Below are 22707 nucleotides of genomic sequence, written 5' to 3' on the forward strand. Positions count from 1 at the left end.
ACAATAGAAAAAGTGAAAAAACAATTAAATTTACAATGATACAAGGCAAAACTGTTTAACTCGTGTTTTTTTTTTTTGGGGCAAATATTTGTTGTAATTTTCCCACCAAAATTATGCGCATGCTTTACAATCACAAAGTCTCACGGCTTTTGTCATATTGTTTTTAGAAACCTAATTCCAAACTTGCCAAAAAAAATTTTAATGAGTCAAATTGAAATGATTTCGGATTATTTTGGTTAAATTCAAGGCAGATTCAGGTTTCTCTCGATTATTTTGGGTTGAGTTAGGGAAGCAGCCCTGCAGATTTAAGGTTGAAATTGGAATCTGGTTACACAATTACACCAAATATTTTCATTAGAAATGGAAACAATAATTGAAATGGATGTCAGCAAGTGAAATAAAACATGAATCTTAACAAATAAATGGTGCAGAATTCTGTACAAGCACAGTATATATAATTGTCAACCAAAGTGCACAGCATATTGCACCCAGCATTATGAACAGACGAGTACATTTTTGTAAAAGCCGTGAGGCAAAGTAAAACAAGAAGCAGATCAGCTTCACTGTTTGACAAGAGGCCGTGTGTTTTCCCAAAGCCATTGACGTTCTAAACCATCCAGCAATGGTGACACCTGCAGTAGCAAAGACGATACAGCTCAATTAGTCAATTAGAATGACAAAGCTGGAGAAGTTTTCCCCCAAGGTTACATGCTTGGTTCTGCAAGCAACAGTTTCATTTCCATTAAAAGCATCGTTCAATAAGCATTAGTAGCATTACCTTTTGCCAAACTTGGTCATGATAATCATTAAGCCAATCAACTTCAACAGCAGATAGTAAGGATAAATCGATCAATTTGCTCTGCATAATGCCATCACTAAACATTAGCTTCACATTATATTATGCTAGGAATATTCAGAATTTTTTTTATGCATTTGCCTTCCATATATGGATTTCTTAGTTGATCTAGTTTCTTGGTAGTTTGAATTGGTCTAATAATGGGAAGAGGATCAACATCCAATAGACCAAGGTACTCCCAAAAGCAAGAAGTCAAAAAAACAGGTGAAAAGAATTCTACAAATAAAAAGTGCACAAGGATTTTAATACTTCTCTCTTGCTTCTTTATTTCCCAATTCTTTGTACTTTTACTTCTTTAGAGACCATAGATGCAGCTCGAGAAGATTGAGATCGCTTAATGAAGTCCACTTTATTATAGAAAAGAGACAATTGACAACAAGATAAAATGTGTCATGAACCAACAAGATAAAATCTCGATTAGGAGCTTCATTAAGAATTATCAAAGTAATAAGAGAGTTCAGAAGAGTCTTTGATTAAGATAAAGCCAAAAGTTTTCTTACAAGTTACAACGGTAACTTAAGGCTAACACTCTCCAAATAGTGACTTGAGGTCACAACTGTCCTACGAATTAACTCAAAAAATGCCTGCCTACCCCTTTCTCATCTCTCCCTCTATTTTTGTACACATGGTTTCAATCCCTAGGATGATTCTAGACCAAGCTTTTGTCTCATGTGCACACGTGGCAGCTCTCTCTATTTTCTTTATTATTAATAACTTTGATGACTATTAACAGAATAATACTAGTGCAGTAGTACCCATAATCCCCTCCTTAGGTCTGTTCATTATAAAATGCCAGTATGCCTTCTACTTAAAATTTTTCATTAACCACCCACTTGACAATAACAATCCAAAAATGCTGAATACTGTCTGCAAATCAGTACTAGTATAGCTAAGAATCTCTGTTCTTGTAACAATAACAGGGGAAAATGAGAGATCTCTACAAAACCAAATCGATTTGACTGGTATTCCTCTAACTAGGGCCTATTTGGCAAAAGTAGATGTTAGCTCTTGTACCTGCTTTCAGATATCGGTTATATAGGAAATTAGATATCAAGACTGATTGTTGTAAAAGTTTGAGAAAAAAAATAGGACTATACTCTACCTAGTACCTACAACAACTAACTCTTTGCCACAAACTACTTTCTATTTAACTTTCCCAAAACAGTAGTTCAACCACTAAATTCTAACTTAAATCACCATAAAGAACACTATAATACACCTTTAGTTGGTCTAAACTCCTAAAACTATTTCACAAAATGTTACCAATCTGGAGAATAGCAGTACTATAGCCATTCAGCAGCCTGAATTAACCAATGGCAAAATTCTAGTTTTGGGACATTAGGTGATATGAAGATGTTGGCATCGGTGAATTAATACATGTTAACAATACTCATAATAAAAGAGCTCAAGATAGCAACACCTGGATAGGAACAAAAGTAAGCTTTTCAAATCCCAGATACGCAAGACCTCCAAAGCGGTTTGGTGTATCCATTTCTTTCACGAAAAGGAGGTTCTGCATGACAAAACAAAGGATATCATTAGAGGCATTTTATGTCTGTTACATAGTACAAGTAACTTCAGAAGAGATTCTCATCAAACACCTCCTCTATTTTTATTTAGTTCCAATGAAGTACAATGGAACACAAGCCAAGGAGAGGGAGCTAGGAGGACAATTAAGAAATAAGCATACAGAAAGAATGTAAACAATGTTTATACTAACATTAGAGAGAGCAATGCCAAGACAAGCCAGAGACGGGGGCAAAAGAATCAATAAGGCATAAAATGCAACTTTAACAAAGATAGAACAGGACCTCAATGCGTATACCAAATGCATGATCTTCATAATACCCAGGTTCATTGCTAACAATCATGCCTTTCTGCAAGGGTGTCAGGTTTCCAAATCGAAAACTAATACTTTGAGGGCCTTCATGAACATTTAATGCAGCTCCTACACCATGGCCAGTCCCTGAACATAAAGGGTCCTATTCTTTTAGCATTATAATAAATTGTCACCACAAGGATAGGAAAAAAAATACTTGCTTACAATCAGGAAAGACAACCAGAGAAATAGAAGGTATATGTTATTGGAAGTACCATGGCGGTAATCAAGTCCAATTTTCCAAAGAGAAGAGCGCGCAAAAGAATCCAAAACAAAGCCAGGTGTATTTTCGGGGAATACCGCCTGATCAAGAGTTATATGACCCTGCAATGAAATTTAACGACTAAACTCTTCAGTGATTGCAGATTTTTAAAGTTTTAATCACCCATTAACAAAAGTTATAAAACATTGTATTTCATTAAATTGAAATTGGAGCATAAACAAGCTGAATCAAATGAAAATTTTTCTTAGGGAGCATTTTTTTTTTTAAATGGTATAATTAAGTTCCTAATTTGTAGCCTCCAAGGCTCAAAGGAGAACAAGTAGAAAGCAATGACAACAAAACCACCTTCAGTATGAACATATCATGTTATTATTCACATTGGCTTCCTCCTTGGATGCTAGGTGTTTTTTGCCTTTATTGGAAAATTAAGAAATACTCCGTATAAGAGATTATGTTAGTTAGAAACCTAGAGTTGTAACAATATGAAGAGAAAAAAATGTATATTATGTTGTTTATACAATTGTTTAACACTCGAGTGTTTTCTCCAAAAAAAACAATACTAAAAAAATGAGAGCATCTATAATACAGACTAAAATAAAATCCCTTAAAATAAACTGATTTTTAAATATGCTTATGAGGCTCTTATTTAACTCCACTTTTCTTTCAGTTGCACTGGTTTATTCCCTTTTTTCAGTTGTGGTAATGGAATGGGCCCCAAATGGAAAAGTTAGTTAACTTTAAATTATAGAAATTATTGCTGTCAACTTATTATACAAGATTACTAGTACTCCCTCCGTTTTTAAATACTTGCTCCACTTTCCTTTTCCAGCCGTTTTTAAATACTTGCTCCATTTCCTTTTTTTAGAAAGCTTTTACAATATTTAATTCATTTCTCACACTTAGTGGACCCAACATAATATTCTCTCTCATCCTATTTTTCCACTACTTTTGCATTTTACAATTTTTTATTTTCTCAACTACCCCACTACCTCCATATTTTATTACTTTCTCCAATTTCTCCTAAAACTCCGCGCATGGAGAAATGGAGCAAGTATTTAAAAACGGAGGGAGTAGTATATAATGCTTCCATTCCAAAAATCTGGTGACCTTTACAATCAGGCAAGAGCAAAAGAGTTTCATATGTCACACTGCTTTAGTCAAGAGCCTGCATTTATCTTATCGTAAATGAATATTTAATAAATATATCCATTTTATTTATTTTTTTGGTGCGAGGAGCCTAGGCAATGGCCGGAAAATAAGCATAACAAATAGCTAGAGCAAGTACACATGTGTTAATTTCTCATAAAAGATGAATGGATTTGGAAGTCGTAATTAGCACCTGTAAAACACGAGTGAAACACTCTATTTCTCGAGAAGTAGGTTCACCAAAATGAACAGTCCTTGTTATGTCTGTTGTACCATCAATATATTGTGCTCCACTGTCAAGCAAGAAGAGTTTTTCAGGATCCACAATGCTGCAACTATCTGGTTCTGGTTTGTAATGAATTATTGCACCATTCGGACCAGAACCTGAAAGCCATTTTCCATGCATTTGGTAAGTGGAAAGAGCATTTTCATTAGCAGGATAGTTGAAAGAAAATGAGATTGAGAAATAATGCTTGTTCCTACACATCTTTATTAAAACTTCCAAGAAACATAGAGTGAAGTACGCTAGATGAAATTTTCAGGGAGCCAAAGTATCAGAATTCAAGAGAATGTTGTATTTTACAAAAACAAACTTCCTTATTACCAAGTGGATGCATCAAATGGTAGAAATGGATAAGGTAACATGTCAACACCAGCAATTAAACAGATTGTACTAATATTAATTTCAAAATCTTATCCAAATGGTAACCAGCGTAACCTAGCAGCCTACATACATACAAAATACAAAGATTCACAAAACAGCTTTTTTTTTTCTTTTTTTCTTTGGGTTAAAGGTGGGGGAGAGAGGAGCCTGAGTCCACAATCCAAATAAAGGGAGCATAAAAAATACAATTGCTCCAAAAAAGTAAAGAAGTACAATCTAGAATACAAAACATAAAGAGAAAGAAGCTTGGGCAACCCTTACATGAAGCACTTCATAAATATCATTTCCAGTAAATCAACAAAAAAAAACCAGTGATACATATACACAGGAAGCTGCAAAATCATGTTTCTGAACCATGTTTGAAAGTTGGTCAAATAACCTTCTTGTCACTAGAAGTGAATTATTTAAAGCCAGTAGGACGAAATTATTTAAGCCAGAAGGACGAAATCCTACAAGGTCATTCAAGCTTCTGCTTGACTGCTTTGCCATATTGTCTGGTATGTTAGGGTGATCATAGACACAAAAATATTCTTAGAAGAATTATCACTTTTACATCAATCTCAATTGAATTACTAGCTTGAGCCACTGTGTAACTTTAGATTGGGTATGTTATGATAACAGTACTGTGTCTACTACCACTCCTTTTTTCTGTGTTTCCACAAATTAATTTATTTCTCACCTAAAAAAACATAAATCAAAATGCCTAACATATAGCAGCAAAATTCACAAGAATTAAAAATAAATCACTCGTGTGTTTTGAGGTTCTTCGCTATGACTTAATATAAAAAAAATACTCAACAGAGTTGGTTAAAAGATATTTAAAAGGATGTAATTCAATAGTCAAAAGAACAATAGAATAGTACCACTTATAGTATCAAAACTTGTATCCACAAAACCATCTTGCTTGGAACGAAACTCAAGAAGTTTGTCTGACACTTCCACCTCTGTCAATGTCAGACCCTTGCTAATTTCAGCTTCCAGCCAGGACCAGAATTGTACTACAGCAGCTGCATCCCTACAAAAGAAAAAAAATATGATTGATGTTAAACAGAAGGAATTTCACTCAATTAGTCATTTGTGCTCTCAGTGCATTATAAACTTTTGCAAAAAAGAAATATAAGTGGGAAAAAAAAAATGCCAAAATGGATATGGAACATCATCTCTAACGGTGCATGTAAGCAAGAACCTGGATATTTACCTGCACGCACTTGAGAGTTGAGCGCGAAGAGCCTAAGAAACATTCTTTAAGCTCTCCCTCTTCACCCCTCTTATAGAAATGGCAGGATAAGAACAGACCAGAGTATGAAAATGATTGTGCACACAACTACACATTTCCATGTACATGTGACATTGTGATGTGTATGCATTTGTATTCAAGCAACAAGGAGCACTGAAAGTCTGAAAAGTGACTATACCTTAAATGAGAATTGCGCATCCCTTCTATTTCAGCATGGTTTTTCAGTGCTTTTGCAAGGGAAATTGGGGAGCTCCTATACACAGCAGTTGCTCCATTAGAACCACCATTAGAGCTACCATATGACCTAGACTTATATTCCTTTTTGTTATTGGAAGCTGACTTAAAGGTGTTGGCAATAGCAGCATTTACAGTTGCTGTGTCGATCAGAAGATGAGCCCCTTCTAGTGCCAAACTGTAGAAGAAGAAACGAAACTCAAGACACCAATATAAAAATCCAGGTATTCAAAATCCAACAAAGATGTTATAACACAAATGTTTTCAAGGATGTCTAGCAAATGCTTGTAGATTTAAAATCTATGTAAAAATCCCAATTGGTTCGTATCAATAGCTACCATATCAGAAAAGGAAAATCAGAATCCAGCACACAATTAAGTTGACTATATAGGTCAAAAACTTGGAAGCAAGTAAACTAGTTCATAAGAATTATTAAGTAATACCCCCAAGATTAAAATTAGAAGTATGTATCCCGTAAAAAAAAAAAAAAAAAAGTTAGAAGTATGTAGAAAGTCTGATCTTTGCGAAAAATAAGTAGAAAAATCTACAGCCCAAAAGAAACATGTGTATGCCTAGAACTAGAACTGCACCTATCTCCATTCTCCACAAATACAAACACAACAAGATGGAATACATAATATCTCGTGACAGAAGCTTCTTGACGACTCATTTATTTTAAAAGGAGGATATCTTCAAAGAAAACATGCATATATGTTGATATTTTCTGGTCTAACGTATATGCAAACTTACTTCTCAACTGCATTCAAGATTGAATCATAAGGTCTCAACTCTACACCAGCATTCTGCAAGTAACCCATCACCTCTGATGTGATTTTACTATCGTCAATAAATAACTTGGATTGATCAGTCTCCACAACCAAATATGCATACATAACAGGAGAATGAGGAATATCACTTCCTCTCTGCAAAACAAAAAAATACATATATTAAGCATCAAAGGTGCTACTTCTTCTTGGGTTTATTTTTTTTATTTTTTAGTTGCAACATTTTGAAATTCATGGCTGTTTATAAAGTAAAAAGAGTTGATTTTTTTTTTTTTTCAAAAAAAAAAAAAAGAGTTGATATTTTAGAAATATATATTGAGACAAAGCTAACAAGATCCATTTTTCCCCCCTCAAAAAAAAAAAAAAAAAAAAAAAAAAAAAACAAGATCCCATTTTTTTTCCCTTTAATTAGTCAAAGTAGAACGTGTGAATAGTGCACAAGTCAGATCTTTGCAAGTTGATGAATTGGAGGAAATTATATCTTTATGTAGCTAGGCTCCTACCCAGCCCTGTATAAAGAATTACCACATTTTTTTATTTCCCAAAATATAGCAACTAGAGTAGGGTTGAGAACCTTACCAAATTAAGCAACCAAGCAATTTCGTCAAGCTTGGTAATCACCATAGCAGAACAACCATCATTTGCAAGCTGGGATCTCAACCAAGATAGCTTTGAAGAAACATCTACTCCAGCATACTTTAATTCATGCAATCTCACAGGTTTTCTTGGAGGTTGTGGCCTTGAATCCTTCCAAATTTCATCTACAAGATTGGCCTTGGACAGAAGAACTAATTCATGGTTCTTTTTAGATATATCATCTCTGAGTTCTTCAGCAGCATCAAACGAGAAGAGGAACTGTTCCCTTCACATAACCAAGATGTAGTGTCATGAAAGACCAGTCTAATCAATATAATTCTTAACTATGATTTACAAATGGGAAGAGAAGTAAACAAAAAAGGGAAAAGAGCACTTGCTAACCAAAGGATTTCAAAAACTCCAAAACCATAAGATTTTGTATGAAAAAATGTCATATAACAATGAAACAAACAGTGCATGCAACCATAATATATGATAAATAAAAAGGAAAGAGTTCCTCAACACAGAAAAAGTCAGATACTGAACCAATCAAATCATTGGCTTACAGGATCAATGCCAACTCTGGAGCCAGGTGTAAGCACGTCATTAAGCCACTCAGACATAGTGGGGACACCCATATTACCAGCACGCATGAGTATCCAATCAGAGCTCAGTTGCTTTTCAGCCTGATCATGACACAAAATGAAACAAATGAGGGTTGGAATTGTGATATAAGACCAACTGACAATTCATTTGCACAGCTCGCAAGTAAACTGACACAAGGTATCACCAAGAATCGCTGGTTACAAAGAATTGTAATAATAAAGAATGATAAAAAAATTTAATGTCTTGTGTACAAATAGAGGTAGCAGCTAGATCACATTGGTGCACCACCATCTAGATTTCTGAATTATTGGAAATCATGAGATTAGCACAGACTATGTTTTGTCTTCCCCCATCTCCCCCCAAAAAAATCCCTTCTCCCATTTTATCCCCTGAGGTCCCTAACCAGTAACCATAGCTTGTTTATCAAAACGGTTACATAAAAAAGTGGCACGGCAGAAATTGAGCAGTGTGGATTTTAGAGATAGTTGAGGACACGGATGCAGGGTAATGATTGCTTAGTAGTTAGTTGCTTACCCAGCCTTTTTAGCAGCAAATTAAGATTGATACACACATGTTGATCATAATGGCAATAGAAGAATCAATATTTTAAAAGGGAGGGGAGGGGGATTCCTGGAATTATCATGAAAAACATGTAAACATTAAATTCTCCTACCTGCAAAAAGTACCGTCCATCTGTCCACAAAGCCGCTTTATCCTTTGTGACAACAGCAGTGCCAGCACTCCCAGTAAAGCCAGAAATATAGGCCCTCCGCATATAACACTCAGCAATAAATTCACTCTGCAAGCCAAAATCCAAGAATGTGACAATATAATACAAGCTTACTACTGTTCACACCAATGGCAGCATTAGTCCAGCTTTGCCCAAAACAGACATGCAATTCTATATAGATTGGTGTTGTTAAGGCACTGCTACCCAAGTGTCTAGAGAGGCCTAGGCAGTGATGGTAGAGGCAATTTTTTATGAGGCACAGTTAAGCATAGTAGGTGCATTAATACCAAGTCCGCAGTCTATTTACACAAGGAACTATAATTTTATTTAAGTGCAAACTTCACTGCAAGCCTTACACATGTGCTTCACCCATAATGCCTCAGAGCATCATGAGCCTTTTCAAACACTGATATTATGATATAGTTGCTAATGAGAAACTTGACTGGCAGCCGAAAATCTTCTTATCCTCTTTAATCAATCAAACGGTGAAAAGCAGAGTATAATAAGGGATTCAACATTTAGTAGGAAATCAATCAGTATAAAGAAAAGTCACAAGAATAATTAAGTAGCTTATTTGTTTTACATGGTTTAGGACTTTACTACTTTAGGTTTGGCCCTTCAATTCATATAACTTGGCAATTATTTTTTTTAAAGCTGAACTAATGATAAATTTAATTCGGGCAAAGGAAAATAACTTCAAACATGATAAGAATAAGCCCTTTTACTTTTAACACTAGACTTAGAGAATTGTACATCAAAGAAAATGGGAGTTCTTGGAAAGAAAAAAAAATAGAAACTACAATCATTTGGTTATAATTTATCCTAAAATATGCAACATATGACTATTTTGGCAGTCTAAATATCTATCATGATAACTACTTTGAAATCATAAACATGGGATGCCATGGGATGATTTTGAACACCTTCTTTTAGAAGTTACCTCGCTCTCTGAGTCACTATACCAACCGCTTCATCATTTCTTTCTCTTTCCTTCCCTCAATCTTTACCCAAAATCTATCATTTCTAATTAGATTCAACATGAAACAAAATCTATAGCACCTCAACACATAACTAATAACAAACCAATTGAATTTTATTTACATCGTTTACATCACCAATTGAAAGAGATTGTGTTCTAAATATCCACATGACCAACTAACTAAGAAACACAAATGATTTGGTGTAATGCCAACATGAAAGTTAATACTCATACTATCTACTTCATCATCATATTCCATTGAACCATTTAGTTTCAACATATCAACAACAAACCGTGGAAAACGATTTCTAGTACAACAACCATTACAAATTGATTGAAACCTCAAATAAATTCTAATTGAATTGCATCAATACAATCACTACCTTAATGTAATTTACATGCTTAATATCCCAAAATCTTACACTATAGCATCAAAATTGAATACCCAAAAGTAGAAAATACTCCAAACAACAATCAAATTCAAGAAAAACCTCAAAAATTGAGATGAAGAAATCGAGAAACCTGGTGAGCATCCTGAGAAGGGATGATATAAGCATCAATACCGACGCCAGGCTTAGAGAAAAGCTCGCGCAATGCTCGGAGCTTTTCGTCGTGATTAGCACGCGCTTGCCGGAGTTTCCGGAGCTCCGACGAGGGTTTTGCGGAGAAAGTACTGCAGCATTTGATGACGGAAATGGCGGAGCGATTTGGGGAAATTGAAGGAGGGGATTTGAATTTGGGGAAGATTGAGGGAGATGAGAGAGAGAGAAAGCGGAAGTAGTTAGGGCGAAAGTGAGAGGGGTTGAAGGCGAGCTTTGCTGAGGAGAGAGATAGAGCTTCCATGGTTATGGAGTGAGGAAGGTGGAAGAGGAGAGAGATGATTGGGTTGGAAGATACTGAAGGCAATGTTTGGAGTGTATCACTCGATTGAGCAATGAGATTATGTTGTGTTGAACGCTAACCCGACCCGCTTAATGAACGCGTTATGTCGTATTGACTCGTTTAATTAATTTTTATCAAAAATTGTTGACACTATATTTTTTATTTTTTTCGTGAGTCTAATTCGTATGGTGTTGCAAAGAAAAATGTTGGCGTCATTTAGAGTATTTATCAATAAATTTCATAAATAATAGATTCTTTTTCTTAACCGAGTTGATTTGTGTTGGAATTCTCAACACCAACCCGACATGTTTAATTACACGTGTCAGGTTGACCCGTTTAATTAAACATGTCGTGAACTCTTTGGACACTAACCTGGGTTTCTCGTGTTTGATTCGTAACGTGTTAACTTTTGCCAGCTCTAAACTGAACCTAGCTAATTCTCAAAGAAATAAATGAGGTGGGTTAAGTTTAACATGGATGGTGCCTCGAAAAAAAACCCAAGTCGAGGAATAGTGGTCATATGAAGCTTTTGGTATCTATTGATTCGGAAGTTGTCGTTAAAATGTTAGTGGAGAATGTTATTTTAATTCCCCTTATATTCACGTTTTGTGCAAGTGTAAGGCTATCATTAAGCATCAAGGTTAGGAGGTGAGGATTCATTATTGCTACATGGAAGCTAATCAGGTGGCAAATTGGTTAGCTAACTTTGGAGTCAACTCAACTCAAAAGATTACCACGCGCTTGTCGGAGTTTCTTGGTCTTGAGGGATCTTCAAGTCGTTTTATTGGAAGACCTTAGTGGCGTTGCTCATGTTAGGTTTATTCCTAGGAATAAGGCTTAGTTTTGTTGGGGTTTTTGCTTTTGTTTTATATTTTTTTGGTTTTGCTTTGTGTTTTTTCTTTCTTTTTGGGGCTTGCCCTTCTCTTTCAATTAACAAAAAAAAAAAAAAAAATACAAGTCTCTTAAGCATAATAGTCTATTCAAGAAAAAGGGAAAATGAAAGCAGATGAACTAGACAACTAATTCACAAACATAATCCATTAAATGGTGGCTAAATCAAAATTTTATTTTTATTTGTAGTAAAATAAAATTATATATTAGATCCTGTAAGAAATGAAAAGCAAAATATATCCCTTTTGTGTTGTAAAGGTCTCAACTTTTTTTTAAAGCGCGGTAAAGGTCTTACTTTATGGTATTATTAAAGGTTAAATGGGTTACAATGGTATTTGTTAATCATGGTTACCCTAATCCTTCACTACATTAATTAACCTACACTAATCTTGACCAATTATATCATCACTCCAATGGTCCAAGCACATAGCCAACTCTTGTCCAACCCACCACCAACGACCATCTAGCCAATCACCAACACCCACCCATCGACAATCACCTACTAGTCTACCACCCACCACAAATTTCAATACTTTTTTCGTTTGGTTCAATATTAGTAAAGGAAAAGAAGAGAAAGGATGGGAAAGGAAAAAAAGGGAAAGGAAGGTGATTTTATTTTTCAATATTTGGTAGATGAATAAAAAATGAAGGAAAGAGAAAGGAAATTACTTTTATTTTTCTCATTCCAGTCAAATTCCTCCCACTTCCCTTCATTTTCCTTAAATTTTTATGTCATTTATTCAACCAGATATGGAAATTTGATTAGAACAATTTCCCTTCTTTTCTTTTCTATCCAAATTCTTTCAATAAAAAAGGGAGAGGTATGTTAAAATAATTTTTGACGTGCTTAAATCAATTTCCTGATTACTCATTAAAAAAAAAGTTGCTTGAAAAATCTGATACTTTTTCCTAAAAAAATTCAGAAAGTGTTTTTATTCGTTTGTTCCCTATATGCTATGTCACCCGTTACCTCGGATGCATTTGAATCTAGATATTCCCGAAAATAGAATTCAAACACTCACTTCAATTCATTCTTCCTCTCACTAAGCTCAACCCTGTAAAGTACTCAACAATGGCGATCATCACTGAACACGAAGACAACCAGAATAACCAACCATCTTCTCCTTCCAAATCCAAACCCAAACCCAAACCCAAACCCAAATCCAAATCCAAACCCAAATCAAAACCCAATCCCCAACCCAAACCCAGAACCCAAACCCAAAACCCCTTCATCTTCTGGTTCTACTTCACTGTAACAATCTCTCTTATCACTTTCATCTTCGTTTCTCTCTCCTCTTTCTCCTCCCCTGATCCCAAAACCTGGTTTTTGAAATTACCCACAATTCTCAGAGATCATTATTCTAAAGGGAGAACAATCAAGGTTCAGATTAACCCTAATGAACCCCCAATTGAGGTATTTTCTTACTCCCAAGGTTCTAGAACTTCTGAAAATGTGTTGATTGTTCATGGGTTAGGTTGTAGTTCTTTTACATTTAAAAGGGTAGTTGATGATTTAGGTTCTAATGGGTTTTTTGGGGTGGCAATCGATTTACCGGGTTCCGGGTTTTCGGATAAGACGGTGGAAAGAGAGATTGAGGTTGTTCGTGAAGCTGGGGTTTTAGAGAAGTTTTCAGAGATGTATGAGGAGATTAAGGAAAAGGGAATTTTTTGGGGTTTTGATAATTTGATTGAACATGGGCATCTTCCTTATCAAGAGGTTAAAATTCGGGTTTCGAAACAGAAGATTGTTGAGCCATTGGAATTGGGATCACAAGAATTGGGTAGGGTTTTGGGACAAGTTATTGATTCAATGGGATTAGCCCCTTTGCATTTGGTTTTACATGATTCAGCTTTGGTAATGGGAGCAAATTGGGTTGCTGAAAATGCAGGGTTATTGAGGAGTCTTACACTTATTGATACTATGCCTAGGGGAACAGCATTGCCCTTGTGGGCATTGCAAGTGCCCTTGATTCGGGATGTGGTTTTGAGGGTTGATTCTGTGTTTGGAAGATTGATGGGTTCGTGTTGTTCGAAATCGTTTCAGGGTTCGAGTTTGGAGGCTCATAGGGTTCTTTTGAAGGGTAGAGATGGGAGGGAGACGGTTGTGGGAGTGGGGAGGAATTTGAATCAGAGTTTTGATCTGGCTCAATGGGCTAGTATGGATGGTATTAAGGGTTTGCCTATGCAAGTGCTTTGGTCTGGTAGTTGGTCTGAAGAGTGGAATGACGAAGGTAAACGTGTCGCTGAGATTGTATCTCAAGCAAAGTTCATCAAGCATTCTGGTGGGAGGTGGCCTCAGGTAGGATCTCAGGATTCCTGTATGAATTGTTTTAATTTTGCTTGAATTTTTGCTGAAATGTTTAGTGAACCATTTGATTGTTAGAACTGAGATATGCAACATTAGATGAGCTGAAAATGCTTTTAAGGGAATAACACATTTTATTCAGTCATAAACATTCTTAGTTTTTGAACTCAAAATCATGATATCACTGGAAAGACTGTCAAGTAGCTCTTAATTTCATCTCACCTCACATTTGGATCAAGTTGAGAAGATTTTACAGTGACATGGAATTCTTTGTATAATTGAATTTTAGTCACACCTCATTCACATTCTCTCAACTCTAAATTGGGACATACAGTTCCTATTTGACTTCTCCAAGAAAGTAAGTGCAGTGGAATGCAATATCATAATGTATTACTGTGTGAGAAGTAAGTGTAGATTGTCCAGTCAAGGTGTCAACTTTTAACGTTAGGAGTTCGATTATGGACTAAACTAAAAAGATATTTAATTGCTTTCTCTGAAGTCTGCACCTTGCCCTTTATGAGATGTTGCCAAAGCAGTTTTCATTGATATTGATGACTATGCTGTTCAAGTTCTTCATTTTGCATCAAACTAGCCTTGTCCAGCACGAGTCATGGGATAGCATATGGAGACTGCAGCTTAGGTCCTTAACATTTAAATTTTATCTACTCTTTGGACCTATGTAGCATGGAAACAAAAACAAGAAACAAATAGGGGAAACATGAAAAAATAAAAAAAAAAAGAAACATGGCAATGTCAAGATTGAAACATTAAGACAAAGATATTTGCTAGAAACACAAAGTTATCCCTTTTTTTTTTTTTCTTTTTTTTTTCTTTTTTTTTATATGATAGGAAAATAAATAAATAAAAAGAAAGTAAAAGTATTTTGTTGGGGCTTATATTAGGATTTTAGTTTAATGAATATGTCATCTTGGGCCCTTGGGGCATTAAGTATCTTTAAGGATGCTACTAGGTAGTCATTTGAGTTACTAAAGCTTCCAAATTTCTGAAACAGAAACAGGAAATGTGGCCTTCATGAGAGTTTTTGTGCTTCATAACCTTTGGGTATTTTGCTGTTTATGTGGAATAGCAGTGAACACCCTCATCAATGTCTAAGTAGAGTCGATGTCATTGTAATTTGTTCTTGTTGCTGTCTAAGTGCCCAATTTCTCCTCACTAAAACTGTTTTCAGTTGTTATGGTTGGGTAGGCTTTCTGTTTTTATTTTTACCAAAAAATGTTGCTTGTCTTCTATCTTGGGCATGTTTTGTTTGAGGCTACAGTTTTTAACTCTCGCATGTCTTTTTGCTTCAATTATGAACTCTTATCTTTATTTGTAATAAATAGTATTGTCAAATTAGAAATTTAGATGATATAATTTTGTATTACAATCGATTCTAGACCCTTTCCATGAATATTTGTTTCAAATGATTTGCCTCATAAATGATGACAAATCTAACATTTACTTCAAGGATCATGTACAAATTAATCCATGAATTATCATAAGCTGGCAATCTCCACTGTCCAGAATTCCAGCCTAAAGCAATATATCCTGGAAATATATTAACATAAAAGTTGTTGCTGTATGAGATTCTGTTGCTCTTGATGATCTTGGTTTTCTCTTTCATACCTTTGACCTAAGGGGTACTGTCATATTTTTTACATGAGACTGTTTCGCAAAACTTTAATGTGAGGTAAAAAAAAAAATCTATCTGCGGAAATTGTAGCACTCCACTCATCCCTAGAAGTTACCAGGTCGCTGATAGTATATTGTTTGCTGATAGCAGTTGGTATTGTGCAGCAATAGACTGTTGTAAATTGTAGACAGTTCTCAGGGTTGTTTTTGGCCTTCTGATTATTTCTATTTTCAGGGATTCTCTTTAGACCCTATTGGTTAATTATGATCACATTCTTGTGATTGGGTCCCGTTCTTTTAAACATTATTTTGGACTTGGGGAGGGTCAAGGGAGGCTTTTTTTTTTTTTTTTTTTTAAATTTTTTTTTTTAAAAAAAAGGGGGGGGGGTGTTGTGTTGCGAATCAGACCACCGCGTGCTCATAACCTGATTAGAATTTGAGCTATTTAACTTATCTCCCTGTCTTTTATATTTTAAAACCTTTTGCTTTGTCAAATGCAAATTTTATGTGCTCTGATGACTATTAAAGTGTTCAATACATGTTCTTGACAGTCTTTGAGTGGGTTTGACAAATTGACTCCACTTATGCATAAGATTAAATAAGTGCATTAGAAATTTTCTGTGAAAATCTGATGATGTACAAGAATTATGATGTAATTTATAATTCTTACTCAATAGAGAACCTACATGGAGTGAGAGAGCCAAAATAAAGCCATACCAATATACCATACATTGTTTTGAAAAAGGCCCATATGGGTTAATTGACCAACGGCCGCCTCATGGCATAGCCTTTGCACCATGCCTTAATTTTTTATCTGGGACAAAAGGTAATGCTGCCGTGTCATGATTCCACCATGTCATGATCCTGTGCTGCTGGCTGCCCCAGGACAGCACATTTGTAGCACGGTCTTGTGCCACCTTTAGTTTTGCATTGCTGGTCTTTCTACTGTAGTTCTATAGAAAGCTTAGTCAGTTATTATCTTTATTTAATGTAGTGTCTATTGTAATTATTGCAGGATGACACTTCAAGTGAGGTAGCTGAAAACATCATTAGTTTAATATCTTCTCTACCAAAGACCGAAAGAAAAGTTGATGATGAACCTTTGCCAGAGCATATTCAAAAGATGCTTGATGAAGCAAAAAGTGGAGGCAGTAATGACCAGCGTCATGGTCATGGTAGCCATAGCCACCATGATGGGCATACTCATGGTCATGGCCATCATGCAGATTACATGGATTCCTACGGTCTTGGTCAAGGTCATGGATGGGGAATGTGATCTTCGGCTAATCCTTAATTTCTGGTAAAAATATGATACTGGCCATGATATAGTTGTCGAAACCAACATAAACCTCAAATATTTGCGAATATGAAAGTGTCTTGGATATGGCCCGAGTTAACTAATTGCCAAATTTGAGATCATACATAGCAGAGCATTGACATGCTAGATAGTGGGTTTCTTTTTTCTAGCTCATATCAGCGTACTTTGATTTTTTTTTTTTTTTTTTCCATCTTGTTTTCTTCTGTTTCATATTTGAATTTGTGCTTGTGATTTTAGTAGTTTACCGGGCTTCAATTTTGTTGATCTACTCGGTTTTCCAGGTTGTTGGGTATATTAGATTTCCCCTGCTCCTGATTGATGTAAGGGATGGTAGGATGTGGTATTTTCAGGTTGTCGAACAGTTTGTTGTATAATGAGCTTGTATCTTCATATGTAGTGAATGAAATTAGTGTTTTTCGGTTTTGTTTTTCTGCTTTGGTATGCTTCCAAATATTCAATGACTTTGATCACATCTTATTTGTCAGCTACACTTGCTGAAACTACTTCCATAATAAACAGGAAAACATATCATATAAAAGTGCTACAATGTGATCCAGAAAACCATTTGAAGAAGCTTTGATTCCTCATTTCTATCATTAGCCATCAGTAACTTAAGGCTCTAGAAGCCATTCTTTAATCCTTATCACAAGTTCACAACATTGTACTTGTATGGATTTTATGTCAATAATGTAAGTCCTCTCTAAACATTTCGATTAAAAAAGAACTGAAGAAGCTTGATTACCATCCCTTAAAATTTTCCCTACTTAAAATGAGTCCCCCACCAACCACACCGAATTTGCTCGATTATAAGAGAATGTGTGACTATATTTGTTTATTAATCTATTTTAAAAGTAAATCTTTCCCTTACAGTTACACTTGTTATTACCTTGTGAAATATTTTTCCGTCTTTTTTCGCTTCTCTCTTTTCTTTTTTATATTATATGTACTCGTATTTTATTTGTAGTTTGATAATCATATTTCATATTATAAAAAATATTTAATAATTGAGCATTACATATAATTTTAACTTAGTATTGCGCAAAAAGTAAGTCAACCAAAAATTAAAAAATGACCAACAAGAGTACGTCAACTTGATGTCGCTTAAGGAGTTAAGGGAGGTCTCGGATTCGAGCCTCACCGTATGCAAAAATTCTTGTTAGGAGACTCACCCACCATAAGTTAGGTGTGCTAGCCGAGTCGAATCCAAATGTAGTCTGAACTAAGCTCCGGTAAACCAGGTGTACAACTAAAAAAAAAAAATTGAAAAATGTATGAACACTTCATATTTTAGGCACTTCGTATCTAATCTCTTTACCACTTATTTATTTGTCACATAAACAAATTCTCAAAATTTCATATCAAATCAATTTATCAAAAGATGGGGTGTTGTGGAGATGAAGAGGAAGACAACCTCCTCCACCAACCCCTTATCTCATCGGAAAATCTCGAAATCACCGCCAAAACCACCGTAGAATCCACCATTTCTCCGATGAATTCACACTTTTCCGCCTTAATTTGCCGCGACATCCTCCGAATCATCTTCCAGAAGCTTCCGATCGCCGACATAGCTCGCGCTGCCTGTGTTTGCAGGACTTGGGGTTCCGTCGCTTCTGATAGGGACATTCAAACGACGTCGTTTAAGGCGCCTTGGAAATTGAAGGAGATTGTCGGTGATCCGATTTCTGGAAGTTTCTGGAGAGATAATAGTTTGAATAAGTTCGCCATTTCTCATCGTATTCGTAGCGGTGATTCCGTTGCTAGCCTCGCTGTCAAGTACTCTGTTCAGGTTTTGTCTCTCTTTCTCTTTATTTGCTTGTTTTGATTTGTTCTTGTAAATTGTGTGTGCATTAACTTAATATTGATTACACTGAACGACGCGTGATTTTGATGCTAATAGTTAGCCTCGAGGGTTGCGTGTATCAAAACTGATTATGTATGGATTAATTTTATTGCCAATCTAGTTAATTGGTTTCTTGTTAGTATTTGATGATTTTTATGAATGGCAATGGTTTATGAATTGCTTGAATAATGAATATTATATTATTTGAATTTAGTGGTATATTTGAATTGATTTAGTATAGATTGACTGAGTTTTTATGTGTAATGAATGAATGTGTTTTGGAAAATATGTTAAAAAGATAAGTGGGATTGTGGAGGGAATTTTGATAAGTTTGTAGAATGATGATAAACATGAACAGTTAGTAGAGATTGTTGTTGATAAAAATGTTGTGCTGCTTGAAAGTCGGTGTGTTATGCTGAAAAAGATTATTAATTTAATAAAAGAAAGTGTGAGAAATGGCTCAAATTTGTGGAGGGTAGTGTGGTTCAGTTGCAAGCAGAATTCATGAGCTTGTGTAGTTAGTTATTGTGAAGTTTGTGGAATCGCGAGTATCTTATTGAAAGTAGATTTGGGTGCATACTTTTTTTGGCTTTTGTTTGTCTTGCTGTTTGAATGGGTGCCTGGTACTCTGGTAGGTGATTATCGCTGCACATTGTGGAGGTTCAAGGCTGTAATGTTTAGGCGACGGTTGGGGCCTTGAGAGGAGCTTACTTACTAGTGTAGTTTGTATGTAAAGGGGATGTCTTGTGACAATTGATAAGACTTGGGATTTTATATGATGTTTGCAAGAATGGATATTTAGTGAGGTTAATTAACAGCAATTGGCAGTTGAGATAACTTTCTAGCAATTATGCTGAAATATACACCTGCTCAGTTGCTCCTATGAGATTCTGTTTTAATTTATCTGATAAATGTGGGCTTACCGGTTTCTTGAATCAGTCCAGACTTGAGCAATAATCAGCTAGATAGAGATTACGATACCATCTTCCAATAGCAATAGCCATAGCATAGGTTATGAAAGATTCCTAGATGGTTGGTGTTTACATCGTATTGGAACTTTCAAAGTGATTTTTGCTATTATTTTTTGTTTTTTGATGGGCATTCCATGACCAGAATGGAAGATGATACCCTTAGTCCTTAGAGCGTGACCATATATGTATAACCTGTTTACTAACTTGAATCTCAGATATCATTCGACCTTGATCGTCTTCCTTTGTTTTCTTTCCCATAACTATAAATGTATGGCTACTGTCTATTCCTTAGTTAGTGCTACTTTTGTGGTATTACATTACCAGTTTACAATGTGGGAATAGGCCCTTTTGCCAGTCTTCTCTCTACTTGTTGAGTAAGTGTTTTTGTGTGGATCCTTGAAGAAGCAGTACTGAATTGAGAAAATTTTGATAGGAGGGTGATTAGGGTGGCAGTGTTGCTGTTTTGATGATCGGATAGCGAGTTAGGCTGGTCATAGATAATGCAGTATAGCATGGGATAAACTCCTCCATAGGCATAGATGTTGTAAATAGTCAAGACCTCTAAGCTTGCTGGAGAAGTGATGACTTTCTGAGTATGTTGAAAATTGAAAAGAGCAAAGTTAATTTCTGTAAAGTTCTAGTAAGTACATCTTATTGGAATGCCCTCAGATGTATATGAAATAGAGAGCATTGTGCAATGGGGTTTCTGAGCATTGAAGGATTTATCTAGATCTTGGTATATATTTCCATGCTACTCCTTGTGGAAGCTTTATCCCATGCATACTGTTTCCTGGCACTCTGCTCTTTTGGTGTGTCCCATGGCCTCCAATATCCAATGTACCTTATACATATGTTTGATAAAATGATACCTGCCTTCCAGGGGCATAACTATTAGCAAAAAGGTTATGGGGCACATCAAATCATGTAGAGGAAAGAGAAAGTAGGTTAATTCAGAGGATAGAGAGAGGGAGTGGAGAGGGGGGATGAATTCCATAAAAGGGCAAAGCTATTATTACACATGCTTTTAGAAGATAGTAATCACAGGACATACACCATTATAATTACTTGCACCATTATTTATTATTGGGACTTCTATGACCGGAGTGCCTTTTCCAGTTTACCATCTTTTGTCTTGTGGAATAAGTGCTTGACATATCTGCTGCAGTTGGTAATTTTATCTCTCATGGACATCCAGGTTATGGACATAAAACGACTGAACAACATGATGAGCGACCATGGGATATATTCAAGGGAAAGGTTGCTCATTCCTTTGAGCAATCCAGACATCCTTATCAACAGTATATGCTACATAGAGCTTGATGTGTATGCAAATAGAGAAGCAGCAGTCTTGTATCTGGAGGGAGGTCCACCCGAGAATAAGTTTAGCTGCTCCACTAGTAGAGCAACCTCAGAATTGGCTAAGAAAAGAGTGATCGAATCTGTTAGGAGGAGCCTGCAGGTCGATGATGAGATTGCTCGGTACTATTTATCTATAACCGATGGAGATCCTCGATCTGCACTCTCCGAATTCTCTGAAGACCTTAGCTGGGAAAGGCAGACAGGTCTAGCCTAGTTGAACAGAAAGCTAGCCACTGCTAGAGCAAAGGCTTGGTCACATTTCTACAAACCCTTATTGTCAGTCCTGTGTGATTCTATTCAGAATCCAGACCTTGAAACACTACTCACAGAATTCAAATTACAATAATTTTCATAGTCATTGCTGCGAATCTGTTTGCCTACGATCAGCTCTAAATGGCAAGTAGATATCATATTACTGGAGTTTGTAAGTTTATTACTCTGTAAATTGTAAGTTCCTATAGTAAATTAATCTGGCTTTGTCACACAAAATAACATACTATGACAAGGCCAAACAATTATTCTGTATAGTGTATGCATTTACTTTGGTACTAAGTAAGCAGTAATTTGGTTGTATTTGTTGCCTAGAAACTGTAAAATTAAGATATGGAATTGTGTGAAATCTGGGTTAATTCTTATACTGTAGTTATCTCTTGAGAGCCGCCTCTTTTCCACCACCCAGGAATAGAGCACATGAAAAGTACTCAAATACAAGCAAAGGTAATAAATTGCTGATGAGAAGAATATTATGATTGCCATTTGCCAACATTTTTAGGAAACGACAAGTGTTTACACCATGACAGCAGTACCCCTGTTTTATATAGAGTAGCAACAATATAAAAATACTCCGGCTAAATTTAAATTTAATTGTCACACTTTTTTTTTTTTTTTAATTTATTTATTATTGTTATTCTTATCATTAATCTTTTGATATGAACCAACTATATATTATACGAATTATTACTTTGATCTAATACTAAAAGTTAAGAAATTTTATGTTCTCTCTCACTTAAATAATTCCTCCTATCTCACCTATAGAAAAGTATCCATTTAAGGAGTTTTAAACTTCTAATATTAAGCTAATCAACTCATCGTACAGATAAGGGTGAGCAACACAAGGTACACTATCAAAATTTCTTGGAATCAAAATCCAATGTTTATGTAAGTTTTTGGAAATGAGAATTGGGGCCAAAATCAAAAGTTGCAATAGGATCTGAAAAATAAGAATTGAAATTAGAACTATTTGATACGATTATTTATATACTTGAATAAAAAAAATACCTATTTTTAAAATTGCAGAATATATAATTTAGATACTTAATCAATTTATTATTCTAATTAGATGAAATTTCTTCCTTTTTCTATCTTTCAAAAAAATTAAAAAAAAAAACTGTTCCATCTAGTAATATTAAACTTTTTATTTGAAAAGTATTGTAAAAGTATATTTCCCCCGTTCTTTTTTACTTGACCCGTTTTAACTTTTGTACTATTTATCAATCCATTTTTGACCGTCTTTTTTGAATTATAGGTAAAGAAAAACATATTCATGTAGGATCTTGTTAGAATCGTAAGTACTATCACAATATATAACTTTTAT

At 35.3% G+C, this 22707-nt stretch overlaps 3 protein-coding genes across 3 annotated transcripts; 2 read left to right on the forward strand and 1 right to left on the reverse strand.

The window, feature by feature from the left end:
- Positions 1–393: 393 nt before the first annotated feature.
- On the reverse strand, positions 394–11067 carry LOC110708625 (probable Xaa-Pro aminopeptidase P). Its single transcript, XM_021886803.1, has 13 exons — positions 10438–11067; positions 8880–9005; positions 8167–8286; positions 7604–7879; positions 6990–7162; positions 6184–6417; positions 5632–5783; positions 4298–4488; positions 2951–3059; positions 2668–2822; positions 2277–2369; positions 779–859; positions 394–632 (listed from the first exon to the last, which is right to left on the reverse strand). Exons 1-13 carry the CDS (start codon positions 10756–10758, stop codon positions 561–563), a joined length of 2103 nt encoding a protein of 700 aa, XP_021742495.1. The 5' UTR covers positions 10759–11067; the 3' UTR covers positions 394–560.
- Positions 11068–12494: 1427 nt separating this feature from the next.
- Positions 12495–17372, forward strand: LOC110708626 (protein AUXIN RESPONSE 4-like). The gene is made up of 2 exons (XM_021886804.1): positions 12495–13987; positions 16641–17372. Exons 1-2 carry the CDS (start codon positions 12761–12763, stop codon positions 16899–16901), a joined length of 1488 nt encoding a protein of 495 aa, XP_021742496.1. The 5' UTR covers positions 12495–12760; the 3' UTR covers positions 16902–17372.
- Positions 17373–18255: 883 nt separating this feature from the next.
- LOC110708627 (F-box protein At1g55000-like) lies at positions 18256–21773 on the forward strand. The gene is made up of 2 exons (XM_021886805.1): positions 18256–18729; positions 20950–21773. The coding sequence occupies exons 1-2, from the start codon at positions 18322–18324 to the stop codon at positions 21325–21327; spliced, it is 786 nt and encodes a 261-aa protein (XP_021742497.1). The 5' UTR covers positions 18256–18321; the 3' UTR covers positions 21328–21773.
- The last annotated feature ends 934 nt before the right edge of the window (positions 21774–22707 follow it).

The sequence above is a fragment of the Chenopodium quinoa genome, unplaced genomic scaffold (assembly GCF_001683475.1).
Source record: "Chenopodium quinoa cultivar QQ74 unplaced genomic scaffold, ASM168347v1, whole genome shotgun sequence".
Lineage (NCBI taxonomy): Eukaryota > Viridiplantae > Streptophyta > Magnoliopsida > Caryophyllales > Amaranthaceae > Chenopodium > Chenopodium quinoa.